Here is a 16199-nt window from a genome sequence, read left to right on the forward strand (position 1 = left end):
CTAAATCATTCTTTATAGTTAATTTTAGTTAATGATTATAAAAATTATTAAAGGTAAACGATTGAAGGCACAAGTTAATAATAAATATTATTAATTAATGATAATTTTCTGAGGGATAAAAATACTTATTTAACCATTTTCCATATTTAATTATGATTAATTGATGATTGCAATGCTTTTCAAAAAATACATAATTAAATAGTACCTGGCAGAAGTGAATAATTAATAATAGTAATAATTTTCAGAGAATAAAATACTTGTTTACCCATTTTCCATATTTCATCATGATTCATTGATGATTATGATGCTTTTCAAAAATATACATGATTAAAAAGTACCTGGCAGAAGTTAATAAATTAATAATAATATTAATAATAATAATAATAATTAATAATAATAATTTTTCTGGGGGATAAAATTTGTTTACCCATTTTCCATATTTCATCATGCTTCATTGATGATTGTGATGCTTTTCAGAAAAGATACATGATAAAAATACCTGGCAGAAGTTAATCATTAATATTATTAATTCATGATTATTACTTTCCTAGATGAAATAGAATACATTCTCTATAATCATCAGTTAATCAGTGATTTACTTAACATGATTAATTAATGCTTATTTTTTTCCTAGGGGAGATGAGCTCCTTGTTTAGCCAATGGTGAGAAGGAATAATGACTAATTCTTAATTATGATGATTTTGAAAGATATATGACTTAAAAAGATGTGCCTGTCAAAGAGTAGGTGACTTAAATAAAGACTTCTTGTCGATGGATTGCTTAGGGGTTGGAGGAAGAGAATGAAGGAAGCCTAAAGCTAACCGGATTGCCCAATAAACTGGTGAGGCAGGCCAGGAAACACATTTGCTGTGTCCACTCAACATGGCCTGGCCCCTTTGGTGGAAGTGGCCTAGAAAGGCCTCCACATTCTACACTAGGGAGAGTAGGCCTCCTGCCATCCTAACCTACCTTTTGGGCTTTGGGCATGTCGGTGTGGCGTTGGGCACGCACCGAGCGAGCTGACTTGGCCGGCTTTATGGGCGCACAGTACATCTCGAGCCGCCTCAGGTCACAGCTCCGGAAGCAGCATTCGTCCACGATGCCTGTGTGGTGTAAACGCCGACTGCTAGAGCCGTACCCAGTGGGCTTGCCTGGATGAGACAAAGGAGAGAATGGTGTAGCCTTAGAACAGAACACATTTTTGCTTAAGGTTAAAAAAAAATAATAATAACGATGGACATTCCTAGAGCATCTGCAAGTTTGCAAAATGCCTTACCTGCCACAACCCTGTGAGATCAGGGTTATATTTTACAGATGGGGAAACTGAGATGGGGGGCGGAAGTGACTTGCCAAGGGTCATACTATCAGTGTCTAAAAAAGTCAGACCTTAAACTATAGTGTTTTCAGGCTTAATTTCTAATTTCTCTTGTTACCTATTTTATTTAGTTCAAAAGAGCAATTATTCTACTTAAATAGTGAGAATTTTCATCCATCTATCTGTTAATTTATTAGACCAATATTGATTGGAAGCAGTCTTATGGTGTTAAGGTGATGTCCAAAATCCATTATGCACCATCCTCATTAGGAAGTTGTTCCTAAAAAAATGGTAGTTTCATAGGTGTAGGATCTCCCAGTGTGGAAAGTCTCTTCACTGACACAGATCAGCAACTTCTCTGTTTTAGGGATTTGCCTGGAACTTACTGAGAAATTCAGTGACTTGCTCACAGTTAGTACAAGCACAAGCAAAAGTGTCAGAGGCAGGGTTATCTATAGGCCTTCTTTCAACATGTTACACTAGAAAGAATACTGGCATTGGAATCAAAGGAACTGGTTTCAAAGTCCACCATCGTCATTTACTACTGGTGTGGACTTGGGTAAGTAATCTTATTTCTCTAGGCTTCAGTATTTAGTTTGCTTTTATTTTTCTCTAATAACGGGATTAAGTGACTTTCCCAAGATCACACACAGTAAATTTCAAGTGTCTGAGGTCAGATCTGAACTCAGGTCTTCCTGATTCTAGGACCAGTACTCTATCCACTATACTACCTAGCTGCCCCCTAATCTTTTCTTTTGTAAAATGAATTGGTTGGACTAGATTGCCTTTAAAAACTTTCCAGTCTCAAATCTATGACTCCATATCTATTATTCCCAGCTGCCTTGAGTTTGGTGATAGGGTTCCCCATTCTAGGGACATCTTTCTCCATACTCGTCTAATTAACCCTTTTCTCTCAATTCCGATCACCACTGGTCCCCTTGCTCAGATGGCTAATTGTCTCTACCAACTCTAGAACCAAAGTATTTCCTGTAATTAAGATGGTGGACAAGACAGGTTGGCAGTGGGAGTCCAGGACAGCTGGGATATGGTAACTCATCATGGAGGGGTTTGTGGCACCCATGGGAGAATGATGTTGGCTTCTTTCTAAGAGCAAATCTGGGAGGTGGCCCCCACTCTGATGGTGGGGAAAAGCAGGGCAGCTGGCCCTCCTCTCTGTCTCCGTGGTTTTCTTTGCTGGTGTTAGATCCACTCTGTCTCGTTGCTCTTAGCAGGCAGCTCTACCCTCAGTTGAGAATCAACTGGCCCCCTGAGCTCTGTAAACAATGTTTTTTGTTTTGTTTTGTTTTATAATCTTTTCCAGAGACTGTAAATTGGAGGAGAGGGGAAAACAAGCTCACGTGGTCCTCGGCAATTCACAGAGGACATCTATAGGCTTTCTTTTTTTTTTCTTCACTAAGTTACTGGATATTTCAGGAGGCCAAAGGAGTCAGACCTCCAAGAATAGATGCTAAACTCTGGTTTCCTTTCAGAAAAGATGAAACTGTGGAGGAGAGTACAGGAAGTTTTTCTCTCCCACTGCCCTAGAATGCATAAAGGGCAAGAGTTGCTGGGGACTGGAGGTCTAGGGAAATAAACACTCTTTATAAGATGTGACAAAGAGTTTGTTTTGATCAAGAGAGATCTGGCAATATAGGGAGGCACCCAGAAGCTTTTGAGCTTGGCCACTGGGATGAAAGCATTTTTTTTAAGATCATAGATTTAATGATCTTTGGATGTTAATCCATCTAATCCTTTATCTTTCATCTGGAGAAATCAAGGCCCAGAGAATGGAAGTGATTTACCCAAGGTCACACAGTCAGCATGTGACAGAGTTGGACATTAGAGCTAGAACTAGCTTTTGGATATGGAGTTCACATGCCAATGGTTTGGTGTTTTTTTTTTCAGAGCTGGCATATATGTCTGAGCTTCCTGCCAGTAGATGAAATCGCCAGTTCTCATCTGTGGTTATTATCTCTTCCTAATGGTATTATCAACCTCTTATAAAAGGACTGGGAGGCTTAGAAAAGTCATGTCTAGAGAGTCACAATCACATAGCCCAGAAAGCTTCAGTGACAGAAGATCATAAAGTTTGGTCCCTTGGTCAAGTTATGTGGTTCACCTGTAGGTTGGGAGGGGATGTGTCTTGACGACTTTGAATCTCTTCTAATTTAATGACTTTGGAGACCCCACTGGTTTAGACTAGAGTTCTAATTTGTACTTTTTGTATTAAAGAATCTGATTCCCTAATGGCTGTTGCTTCTCTCCTTCAAAGATTAAAGATTAAAGAGTCATTTTGATGGAAGGGCTAGATTCCACATTTGGGTTTCTAATCTCATCTCTTGCAAACTTGCTACTGTAGGCTAAAATAGGAAACCCAATGCAAAGTCTAGGGAACAAAATACTTAAGCTCCCGTCTTAAAAGAAATTGGTTTCTTGAATGGCCCCCATATCTGAGCCTCTGCAATTAATGAATAAAGAGATGATCCTGGTTGTATTTTTAAAAGATCCCTTTCTAGTTATGAAGATCCCTTTCTATCCTCCATGCTGTATCTCTATTATTAGGTGTACATTGACTAGAGTACCTGTGGGGCATTTCCCATAAGCCACTCATTAAAGAATTTCTCATTTCTATACTTAGCCATAATAGCAAGTTAACATTTATATAGCCCTGTGCTAAGGTAGCACTTTGCAATCTCATTTGATTCTCACAACAAACTTGGGAGGTAGGGACTATTATTATCCCCATTTTAGAGATGAGGAAACTGAGGCAAACAGAGGCTAAGATCATGCTAGTACACAGCTAGTAAGTGTCTGAAGGTGGATTTGAACTAAGATCTCTATCCACTACATCACCTTGCTGTCTAGTCATGAAAGGTCGTGTGTTATAGCAGATAAGTGATCCTAATGCCAGGAATACTGGCTTCAAGTCCTACCTCTGGCACACACTGACCCCTACTTAGCAAGTTACTTAACCTTAGTGACCAAGAAGATAGAAGATTGCATCAGGACCCATAGCTTCCTCCCCCAGGAAAATCCCTGACTCATTGTCCTTATTTAGACAAACAAGCTGGCTTCCTCAGGTCACCACCATCATTGTGGGTGTCCGGCTAGTCATGGAAAGAGCTTCGCACTTGGTGATGGGTATTGTCCAAATGTAAAATGGATTTTTTTTTTTTTAGGTTTTTGCAAGCCAAATGGGGTTAAGTGGCTTGCCCAAGGCCACACAGCTAGGTAATTATTAAGTGTCTGAGACTGGATTTGAACTTAGGTCCTCCTGACTCCAGGGCCGGTGCTTTATCCACTGCACCACCTAGCCACCCTGTAAAATGGATTTCTTTGGGAGACAGGGGGTTCCTCTGTAATGAATCTCTTGGAGCAAAGGGTAATCAGTAAAACGATCCATATCATTTCCTTCCCCATACTCTGGAGTCCTGCTTGCTGACCCTCACACAACACTTCATCTTTCATTTCTGTTCTTTCACGATGGTTGCCTCCCAGACCTGGAGTGCACTCCCTCTTCACCTCTGTCATTTGTTTCCTTCAAAACTCAGTTTTAGCATTGCCTACTACTTCCCAGCATGGTTGTTCCATCTTAGGTCACCCTCCATCTACTTTGCATATATCTTGTATATTCTCAATCATGTTTATGTCATCTCCCTCGTTAGACTGTAAACATCTTGAAGGCAGGGACTGTTTTTGTTTTTTCTTTGTATCTCCCATGCTAAGCACACAGTTAACTACTTACTAACTGCAGGTTTGTTGGGAAAAAATCCCCAAACCTTCCTGATTGCTCAATGGCTTGTGCTTCCTTCCCTCACAGACCGCTGCAAATAGTCTGGTTTTTATTTTGTTGAGACTTCTATGTGTGACCCAAAAAAGTCTTCATAGAGTTTTAAGTTATTAAAGTTTAAAACCTATCTGAAGCTATTGAAGACCCCAGAGGATTGTCCCCACACGTATTCCCCCCAACAGAATGTAAGGTGCTTGAGGGAAGGTATTTGTTTCATTTTTGTCTTGATCTATGCTTACTGTCATCTACGAGGTGCTTAATAAAAACTGACTGATTGATAGATGACAGAAGGGATTTGTTTTCATTTAGATAGTGGTCACTGAGATTCCCCCCAACTCTGAATATTCATCCTATTGATGATGAAGATTAAGAGAACTGAATTACAGAATCTTATTCCAGTCCCATCTCTGCAATGTACTACTTGTGTGATCTGGGTTTACTTGCCTAGACCTCAGTTTCCTTATTTGTAAAATGAAACGGTTGGTCTAAATGAACTGTGAGGTCTCTTCCACCTCTAGCTCTGAGACTGTGATCTTTCTAAGGAGAGTGAGATTAGTCAGTATGAACTGATTTAATATATACACATCTGGGAAGAGAGGCCTGTGATAGCACAGAGCAACAGGTCTCCTCTCCTTGGATCTACTTCCCAGTTATTCTTGTTAGGGACCACAGCAATGTCAATAGGGCTTAGAGGAGAAAGTATGGCTCATACATCTGCCACCGCTGAAGAACTCTGGCTTGGGTTGGAAAATTGTTAGAGATAATCCTGTGGAATCCTTCCCCCCAAGCAGTGGGTAGGAGTTTTTACTTGTCAGTAGTTAGGGGTCCTGACCCAAGGCTTAAGGTAAGGATTCTCTTCTCAGGAAAGAATGATTCAAGTCATATCTACTGACTCATTTCTTCATTTAATCAATTGATCAATCAAAAAACATTTATGAAAAATGCACCGAGTCAAAAACAAAGTACTGAGGCAATAAAAAACAAGCAAAAACAGACCTTGCCCTCAAAGAACTTATATAGTCTAATGAGGAATGGATGTGTTCTGACTCTATGCTGATTCATCCTAGCTTTGGCCTCTTTGTAGAAACTCTATATTTCTGGATCCTATTTAGCTCCTTGGATTTAGTTGCCTCATGAATTCTGACTATACCTTGTATATAATATTACTCTCTTAAATCATGATTTGGACCATGCCCTCTTTCCCAGAGAGGATTCTTTCCCTGGTGCCATCTTGATTGTGGTTTCTGCCTCCTTTCTAGGGTGTAGTGGTTTATAAATATCATAATGTGGGTTTTGAAGATTATGTGCTGCATCTGTGCAGAAAATGGGATGTTCTCAAATGATTCTTCTCTCCTCTCCTCTCTCTTCCTCTCCTCTTCTTTCTTCTTCATCTTATATGTCCACTTCAGATAAAAAACAATTTTTTCTGTTTTGACAATTTTCTTCAGAGAACCAATCATACCAATGGTATCCAAAAAGCTAAAACTTGAATGTTAACGAATCTCAATTTCATTGCTCCTTTGGTTTTCTGTCTAAAAGATGAAATTAATTATATTATTAGGTTCTTAGCTTATAGTTAAAATCATTTTAGCCATAGTCTTTAGACATACTGGCAAAAAATGGAGAATGGCTTAATAGATAAAGAGTTGGGCTTGTCATCAGGAAGATCTGAAATCAAATCATGGCTTGATTTCTTCTTATTTGTGCAGCTCTGGGCAAGTCACATAACCTTTGTAGGTCTCCATTTCCCCATTTGTAAAATGAGGAAGGTGGATGAGATGACGCACGAGAACTCTTACAGTTCTAAATCAACAGTTCTGGGAAGCATGAGAAATGTGAAAATTTCCTTTGATGGAGAGCGTTCCTACATCAGGATTTCCCCATACTGACAAAACCAAAGCTCCTTCCCAGACTTTGTGTATGCATACACAGAATGGCAAATAGCAAACAGTTGCTACAAATTGGCAAATCTGTCAAAAGTTACCCTCCTGCATTAGTTGTAAATGTTTCTATGTTTAGGTTAAAATCAAAGGAAGCCAAGAAGACTGCATGTGCCATCAAGCTCAGTCATATATCTCGCCCTCCTCAATTATGTTACAAAATGTCTCTCACCAGTGGGCAAGCATCAATAACATTGAGTTCAGCTGTGATGACGGGTGTATGAATATATGTTTGCTACCCCCATTTTCTGCAGTGTCACATTTTATCTAGTATAATCTTGAATTTTGGGCCATATAAAAAGTCCCCATCTCCATCTCCATTTTCCTCATCTATTAAGGTAATTTGAATAAATATTTCAAAACTATTGAAATTTCTCTGCCCCTTTCTACTCTCTCTTCTCTATTACTCCAGTACCAACAAATGTTTTAAGAATCAAAGAAAAAAAAAACACTGGTTTTTAGTTAAGGATCACAAGAAAAACAGGCTTAAGGTACTCTTGATCACTGATCTCCTATTTAAGTATATGTGATCTCAAGGTACAGCCCAGTCACAGAGGGACCTGTCCACTTATTTTCAGACTTTTATGGGTTCTGTTTATTCTTATATTTTAACCATTTTTTATGTCACCACCCCATCATGTTCAAAAACAGTTATATACAACTAACTGACACAGGTAATCACATCTGAGGTATAAGCTACATTCCACCCCTAGAGTCCTCCACCTCCTTCCCAAAAGGAAGAAGGTAGAATTTATCATGTGTTCTCTGAGAGCACACTTAAGTCATTCATTGTTTGACTGCCTTTTGACCAGCTCTGGAGTCAGGAGTACCTGGGTTCAAATCTGGTTTCAGACACTTAATAATGACTTAGCTGTGTGACCCTGGGCAAGCCACTTAACCCCATTTGCCTTGTAAATAAAAAAGAAAAACTACATTCAGTCTTGGTGACCCTAAGATGTAGTTTTCAAGCAAACAGAACAAATATACAAAATGGGAAAGTTATGTGTCCATAAACCATTTGGGCAGTTGCAAAAGTCCATCTAAACTTTACTGCTTTTATTTTAAAGAACACTAGACATACAGATTAATGAATAGAAACAACAAAAGTATTTGAGGTGAGGAATTATAGAATGGTTAGAAATACTTGCTTTATGTACACTTTGTCTCAGAGTAGATTTAAACTACTCTTTCCCCTTGCCCCCTTCTCCTTTGCTTTCTCATTGGTAAAATAAGGGATTTGGGGTAGGTCTTTTGAAACAAAATTCAATTCAGCAAACATTTGAGTAGCTATGCAGGATAATGTGGATATAAAGCCATCCATATCTGAGGGATTACGAAGACTCAGACATGACTAAATGATGGAATAACAACAACCACATGTAAGGCACTTCGGTAGATGTTTAAGAGAGAATGAACCAAAGATTTAATTGTTAAAATGCAGAGATATGGCCCTGAGGGTTCCTGGGAATCCCTGAGACCCTTGTGGGAGGTCCATAGGAGCAAAACTTATTTTCAGAATCATACTAAGACATTTCAATTTCTAATGTAGTAAGTCTTGATAGAGATAACTTACATAAAGAAAAGCTCTTTGGAGAATCTGCAATAATTTTTAATCATGCTAATGGGATCATGACATAACCATTTTGAGAATTGTAGCTCTAGGAAACGCCAAATGAACATACTCCTGTGACTAAGCCAGATCAGCACCTTCTCAGCAACCTAGAGTCCTCAAAAGGTTATTTGACTTTCCCAGAGTCACACAGCCTGCATGCATCGAAGTCACAATTTGTACTTAGATCTTTATGGATCTCAGACTAGCAAGAAAGGAAGTATGGAAGGAAAGAAGGAAGGGGATTTCTAGCTACTATGAAACATTGCCTCTCTGTTAGTTGATAGGAAAAAAAGGACAAAAAAAAGATAAAAAATGAAATAACCCCTTTAAGAAGTTTACATTCTCCATGGGGAAGCATCATGTACACAGAGAAGAAGATAAAAAGTATAGGCAAAACAATACAATTTTATTTCCAGGGAGAGAGATCACAGGCAAGTGGGGTGATTCTACAAAGGTCTTGTGTTCAAGCTACTACAACTGTGATTTAGGAGAAGCTTGGGATTTTTTTAAGGTGGAGATGGAGATGGAGAAGGAAGCTCATTCCAGACCTAGTGGAGAGCTTGCACAAAGTCTCAGAGGTGGGAGATTTTGAATGGGGAACATAAAGGAGGGGCCCTTGTCAAGGCTGAGAATGTGTAAAGAGAAGTAATATGAAAAAAAGTCTTGAAAGAAGCAATTTATAGAAAACTTGAGTGGTTGACCTGAAGAGCCTCATTTGTCCTCTGGGTAGTTGGATAGTTCCTTATGTGATCCCAAGAGTAAGTTTTAAGATACTCAATTAGAACAAGACCAAATAATTTTTCCTTTACTAGTTTGACCTTCATTTGAAAGACCTCACAGCCCCTAAAATATTGATTATCTTTCCTTGCTGTGAGCAGTACATTAGGTGGACGATGCCTGTGGGTGCCCTCTCTAGGCATGGTGACATCACTCCAAAAGTCCCATTCTCTTGCCATGTTGGGATGTGGTGGGGGAGGGGGTGTATGAATTTTCATTTGAGGAATCTGGGTTCAAAGTTTAAAGTTCTGTCCTTTCTTGCTTTTGTGAGTTGAGCAAACCTCTTAGTCTCTCTGTGGCTCAGTTTGCTTATTTGTAAAATGTGTGGAGATAAACTCTGACTTCTGGGATATAATTCTTTAATTCTCAGATCTATTCATCTTTTCTGAACTTCATTTCCCTTATATAAAACATGAAGATGTTGGACAGCTTGACCTCAAGAGTTCCTTCCATCTTTAAATCCAAGAGCCTATGAACAAAGTCTTTATAATTACTCAAACTTTAGAATGAAGCCTGTGGAGATAAGTATATTAACAATCCTTAGAGTCCCTCTTACTGGAATTTATTGTTGTCTGTCTTTAGGTTTATTAGAACTCTTGGGAGTCTTTTTTCCTCTTTCCTCCCTCTCTTCCTCCCTCCTTCCCTTCTTCCATACTTCCCTTCCTCCCTTCCTCCCTCCCTTCCTTCCTCTCTCTAGGGATCCCCTAACATATAAATCAAGGAGAGTAGCATTATCTGACCACCACTTTAGCTCATCCTTCAAACACACTGAGTAGACATAGTGGTTAGTCACAGTGCACAGCTCTTTTCCTGAGTGTTGGCCAATGTACAGAATTCCAATGGTTAAACAGCTGGCTTCTATAATAGCAGCGCTTCCCTTTAAATAATTCATAGCCAGTGAAGTAATTCAATACTCTTCAAAGCTAACTCACTAGTTACAAGAATGGGAGGCAGAATTGTGGCATCATCAAACCCACAATAATTAGCTGACTTTCCTCATTGTGCCCAGGTCCATCATCAGCAAACTGTTCTCTGGCCTGGAGCAAAGAGGGACATAGAGATCTCACCTGTGGCAATCGCTAACAAAGCAATCTTGGTTGGGCAAGGGCACCTTTCCTAAGATGCTGTGTAAGCTATGGGTAGATTTAGGTTTCAGCCATATTAATGGAAACATAGTTGGGACATAGGACCTTGAGTTAAAATTTCTTTGAAATCTTTCTGCTCAACTGAATGGCCTTCCCTTTAAAAAAGTCTTGGCAATGAAAAGTAACTTTTCAGCAAGTTACTTAACCTTTGATGAGTTTTCTTGTCTGCAAAATGAGGGTATTGAACGAGATCACCTCTAAGGCCCCTTCCAACCCCAGATTTATGATCCTTTGATCCCATGGCATAGACTCAGACTTAGATAGCAATGGATTTGGGATAAGATGCTGTGGGATGAAGTGTTGATTCTGTCACTTACTGACTGTGGGATTGGGGGGGCTAGTCACTTGTCTCCTCGAATTCTCTCTTTATTCATATAAAAGAATGTATTCTTATACTACTGACCTTTAAGCATAGTGTAAGAAAGTGGTTTGTAAATATGACCTATTGCAATGATTAATATGCCTTTAACATCTGGCGTTTTGGAAAGATGAAGAATTGGCTTAAATTTATAAACTTCTAAGTGATAATTTTAAAAATTCATGTCCATTAATAGTTCCCAAATGGGGATAAATTCTGCCTGAACTTCCATATTTAAAACTAATCATCTTCAAAAACAAGACATAAACATGAGACCTACACTCTTGGCTCTGGGTGAAATTGCCAAGAAAAGCTTAATGATCAACATCAATGGAGGTGATCATGAGCACTCTCCTTGTATCGCCCTGGCCTCTGTCCATGGCCCTGTGCTGTTCGACATTTTCATCAGGGTCTTGGATGAAGAAGGCATAGATTCAGCTTGTAGATAAAGCAATGCTGGGAAGAATGACAAGTGCACAGAGTGCCAGAGTAACAATCCAAAAATATCTCAACAGATTTGAATGCTCACATCTACTAAAAGGAACTTTAATGAAGAATGGCTCTCTGGGCTGGGGGAAGAGAAAGGAAGTGATGCAAGGGGAATTTTAGGTGATGTAAAAATATAATCTTTCGTATGAAAAAGGATGGTTTTAATAGGATCCAGTAGCCCTGCACTTTGAGTTAAAAATGATCGACTGTGAGCTTTCCCTCTTCCTTTCTCTTCTTTCTGCTCTTTCCTCTTGGTCTCTGTCTCTTTCCCTTCCTTTTGTGTCTGTCTGTTTCTCTCCCTCCCCTTTTTTCTCCTTCCTTTTTCTCTCTCTCTTCCTTCTTCTTTCTCTGTCTCCTCTCTCTCCATTCTCCTTTCTTCCTCCTTCTTTACCTCCTTTCCTCTCTTATTCTCTCTTCCCATTCTCTCCATTTCTGTATCTTTCTATCTCTGTCTCTCTCTGTCTCTCTCTCTCTCCCCACTAATTCCACCCTCCCATCTTCTAAACTGAAAAGTGAAAGACCTCACTGTTTTCTAAGAACTGAGAGTCCTGAACTCAGCTAAGGGCATTGTGATTTGGTTCCTGAAAATCTATCAACTTTATATATTGATTTAACCCTTGACCCATGTTAATTTTTAATTGGAGAGATGGTTTGCCAAGGAAGCTGTCTCTTAATTGGATGAGGATATATATTTCCCCCCCCTAGAAATGAACACTCTCTCATCCAGTTTCTGAACTTTCAAATCCTCAGAGCAACCACTCCTGTTGCCTACTCAGGTCAAGACAGTTTCTGTCTTGCAGAATTCTAAATGACTAGATTAGCAAATGACAAAGCTAGAAGGGACTTCAGAGGGTCCAATCCCCACCTGACCAAGAATTGTCGCTCAAATATTGCCAGTAGCACTTACACTGTATTTGCCAAAATGTTTTCAATAAGGAGAACACCTCCTGAAATAACCTATTCCATTTTGGGATGGCTCAAATTGTTGGGAAATTTTCCTTTTGCATCTTCCACTGATTTCTTCCAGTTTTTGCCTTCTAGGGCCAAGCAGAACAAATTTACTCCCTCTTCCATTAAATAGTCCTTCAAAAGCTCAAAAACAATGAGCCTCACCTTCTCTAAGACTTCACTTTTCCAGGCTAAACACTAATTTCTTTCAACCAATCCTTGTATGGCATGGTTTTCAGTTTGCTCATCAACTGGCCCTTGTCTTGTGCCACTGACTAAAGTCCCAGAGCCCACAGGGGTCCATATAAGGGGATGATGACTAGCTATAAGGTATGTGTTATCAAAATGAAGAAGCCAGGGCAGCTGAGCTATGGGACTGGCCCAAGGAAGCTAGAGCTAGTAGCTTGGGGGTTTATTCTCTGCCTTCAGATAGCAGAGGAAAGAAAGCACAGCAAGACTTTAAGATGGTGTTATGACTCACTCTTAGTCATGTTGCTTCCACTGCTGGTTGTCCATGAATGTGGAAAAACAAGAGCTAGGCATGACCTTTTTGCAGTGGAATTGTAGCATCTACTGGTGTTCTTGGGTGGTTTTGTCTGTATATACATATTTGTCTTCCTCTGTGTTGTCTGTGTCCTTTGGGAAATACCCTGTGCCAAACCATGCTGTAAGCTCCCTGAGGTCTGGGGAACACTCCCCAAATCTTCCCTTTTTCCTTGGGTATGTCTTTATTAGAGGTCAAGAAATTCTGCAATCAGAAGTTGGGGACCACTCCTTAAACCCTTTCTCAATCTCTTGGGTATGTCATTGTTCTGGGCAAAGGATTTTTCCGCCAGAAATTTGGGGGCTGCTCCCTATACTATGCCCTTCTGCAACTAGATTTCCAAGACCCTCACAGAGTAGATAAGTCAAGGCTGGATGGACTCAAATCAAAGCAAGATTTATTCTGTCCTGATGCTATGTTAGCAACATGACTGTGCAGAATCAATCCTCGCCTCACTTCCCCTCCCTGGGCCGCCATTGACATAACACCTCACTTCTCTGGGGAGAGCCTGTCTTAGTCAAGTATGGAGTAAGACTCCTCCGGGCTCCATTTCCAGAGCCTGTGGCAATGGTGTCCTGGACAGGATTAACTGGGGCTTCTGGAGCGGAAATATTATCATTTTAGGATCCTTTGGAGAAATAGGCTAACAAAAAGAGTGGGAGGCAACGTGATGTATTGCTTTAGACCAATACAATGCCCTAGAGGGCGAGAACCCTGCCAGGACAGCACAATTTACAAGCCTAGGTCAGATTCCAGGGCTTGAAAATGATAGATGCTGCCAACAAAATTATACTTTGGCAACAGAAATGCTTCGTTGGACAGAAATTCAGTTCTAAGAGGATGACTTGGTTTATCAAGGTCTGAGATAAGATAATTAGATGCCAAGAGATCATTGTTACATTTTAATTCTTCCAGAAGAGCATGGAATATAAGGTAGCAACTTAAAAAAAACCCCAAAACCAAAACAAAAACTCCACTTTCTTCTCTATAGATTGGAATATACCGTGAAGATTTTCTTGGTTAAACAGAAAACACAGTATGGTTGTTATTGATGTAAATTAGATGACACTGGATCTGCTAATTACGTCAGACTAAATTTGAATCAGAAGCAGTCTGGTGTAGTGGAGAGAAAACCAGACCTAGGAGAAGGAAGGTCTATGTTCAAGTTTTGACACATCTTAGATAGATGACCACAGACAAATTAACTTCAACTTCTCTGATCAAACAGCAAGCATTTTTAAAATAGTTTTTTTGCAAGGCAATGGGGTTCAGTGGTTTGCCCAAGGCCACACAGGTAGGTCATTATTAAGTGTCTGAGGCTGAATTTGAACTCAGGTCCTCCTGACTGCAGGGCTGGTACTCTATCCACTGGGCCACCCAACCGCCCCCAAGCATTTGTTAAGTACTTAATTTGTCCAGACCCCAGTGTCAGAAAAAAACAAGGAAAAACCACCTCTTGCCTTCAAGAAATTTATATTCTAATGGAAGAAACAACTGGTAAATGAGTAGGTATACACTGAGTAGAATAAAGGTGACCTTGATAAATTGTAGACATATTATGGAGATCATTAGTGAAGAGAGTTTACACCCTGAGAATTCCAATTCCAGTTAATTCACAGGTGTCACTCATCCCTTCCCACTTGTATTCAATTAATTCCAGTGCTTTCTCTCTTCAATTTTTCTACCCTGTATAACTTGCATTTTTATAAATTTGTTAGTATGTTGTCTCCCCAGTAGAATCTAAGACCATTGAAAGGGCAAGGACTGATCTCTATCTCTTTTTGCTTTTGCCCCGTGACAGGCAGAGTAGGCATTTAAAAAATATTTATTGATTGACTGAATTATTTCTGCTCCTTTGTGCTTTTACTTCCTCTCAAATGATGCACTGGTTAAAATGGTTCATTTTATATTTCTCAAGACATTCGATCTCCCTTCCCTCTTTTGGTACAATGCTCATAGACCCTGTTTGAATGGTACCACACCTGAGATATTTGCCAATCACCCACTCTCCAATAAATACGCCTGTAGGCAATTTTGGAGTGGTAGAAAGATCTCTCATTTTGGAAGGAAAGGAAGAGGGTGGGAATTTAGATTTTTGTCATTTCATGGCCTTGGGCAAATCACTTTTCTCTGGGACTCAGTTTCCTCATCTACAAAATGAGGAAGTTGGCCCAGATCATTTGTTCTTTCTTCTATGATTCTTTCTTCCTACTCATTGTGGTTTCTTTTGTTTTCCTCTTTTGAATCCTTTCAGTTTTTCTTACTTTAATTCTATTATCGCAACCTCTGTTGTGAAGCAGCCCCTGATCTCCCCCATATGAAATTCACCACAAAGAGGCAGAGAAGCAAAGTTAAAAGAGCAAAGATCTGGGTTCAAATCCTACTCTCCTGATCACCCTTGACAAGTTACTCTTCTGGCACTGGTTTCCTCATGTATAGAATGTGATGGTTGGTGGTGGAGGGAGTGGCATCGATGGCTTCTCAGTAGCTGAACTCCATGATGTCTTTTGTCTGGGATTTTCCTTTGACCACTTCATACTTTAAATGGAATTATACTTTCCTGTTTAAAACTCATCTCTTCCTGCCTTTCTAGGAAAGGGTTAGATCATTTATTATTAATCTTTGTGTCTCTGAGATATAACAAGGTACCTTGAAATACATACAGATAGGGGCAGCTGGGTGGCGCAGTGGATAGAGCACTGGCCCTGGAGCCAGGAGGATCTGCGTTCAAATTTGATCTCACCTAATACGTTTTAGCTGTGTGACCTTGGGCAAGTCACAAACCTATTGCCTTGAAAAAAATCCCCCCCAAACCAAAATATAATACATATAGATATATTGATTTATAAATAAGGTACTAAATTATATTGCATGTTCACACTCACACACACACACACAGTTGTATTAATTTGGAATTTTAGAGTATTACCTGGGGACCACTGGGAAGTAGAATGATTTTCCCAGGGTTGCCCAACCAATGATGGAATTTGAATCCAGACCTCACTGATACACTGTCAGTTGATATTACATGTCTTTAAAAGTAGTAAGAACTTCATATGTGTTTCTTGCCTTACAATTTTTGTTGAATTGGGAATAGCAATTCAAAACATTTGTCAATGACATCCAATATCCTTATCCCCACTGTTGATGCTTAGGACTAAAGAAATCACTGATCATCACTGTAATGAATTGTCTCTTCTTACAATCAAAGAGCTCCTGAATGCCAGAGTTGGAAGTGATCTCAGTAGCCATTTGGTCCTTCATAAAAATTCCTGAAGTAA

At 39.6% G+C, this 16199-nt stretch overlaps 1 protein-coding gene across 7 annotated transcripts in view; it reads right to left on the reverse strand.

Annotated features, from left to right (window-relative positions):
• Positions 1 to 16199, reverse strand: part of IGF1 (insulin like growth factor 1) — a 103576-nt gene that overhangs the window by 25909 nt on the left and 61468 nt on the right. For 5 of the 7 annotated variants that reach the window (XM_074226719.1, XM_074226716.1, XM_074226718.1 and 2 more), the window contains exon 3: positions 970 to 1151. In XM_074226719.1, coding sequence (XP_074082820.1) covers positions 970 to 1151 — 182 coding nt within the window. The remainder of the gene's footprint in view (positions 1 to 969; positions 1152 to 16199) is intronic. The other 2 variants (XM_074226717.1, XM_074226714.1) reach the window with 1 other exon arrangement.

Source organism: Macrotis lagotis, chromosome 2 (genome assembly GCF_037893015.1).
Source record: "Macrotis lagotis isolate mMagLag1 chromosome 2, bilby.v1.9.chrom.fasta, whole genome shotgun sequence".
Classification (NCBI taxonomy): Eukaryota; Metazoa; Chordata; class Mammalia; order Peramelemorphia; family Peramelidae; genus Macrotis; species Macrotis lagotis.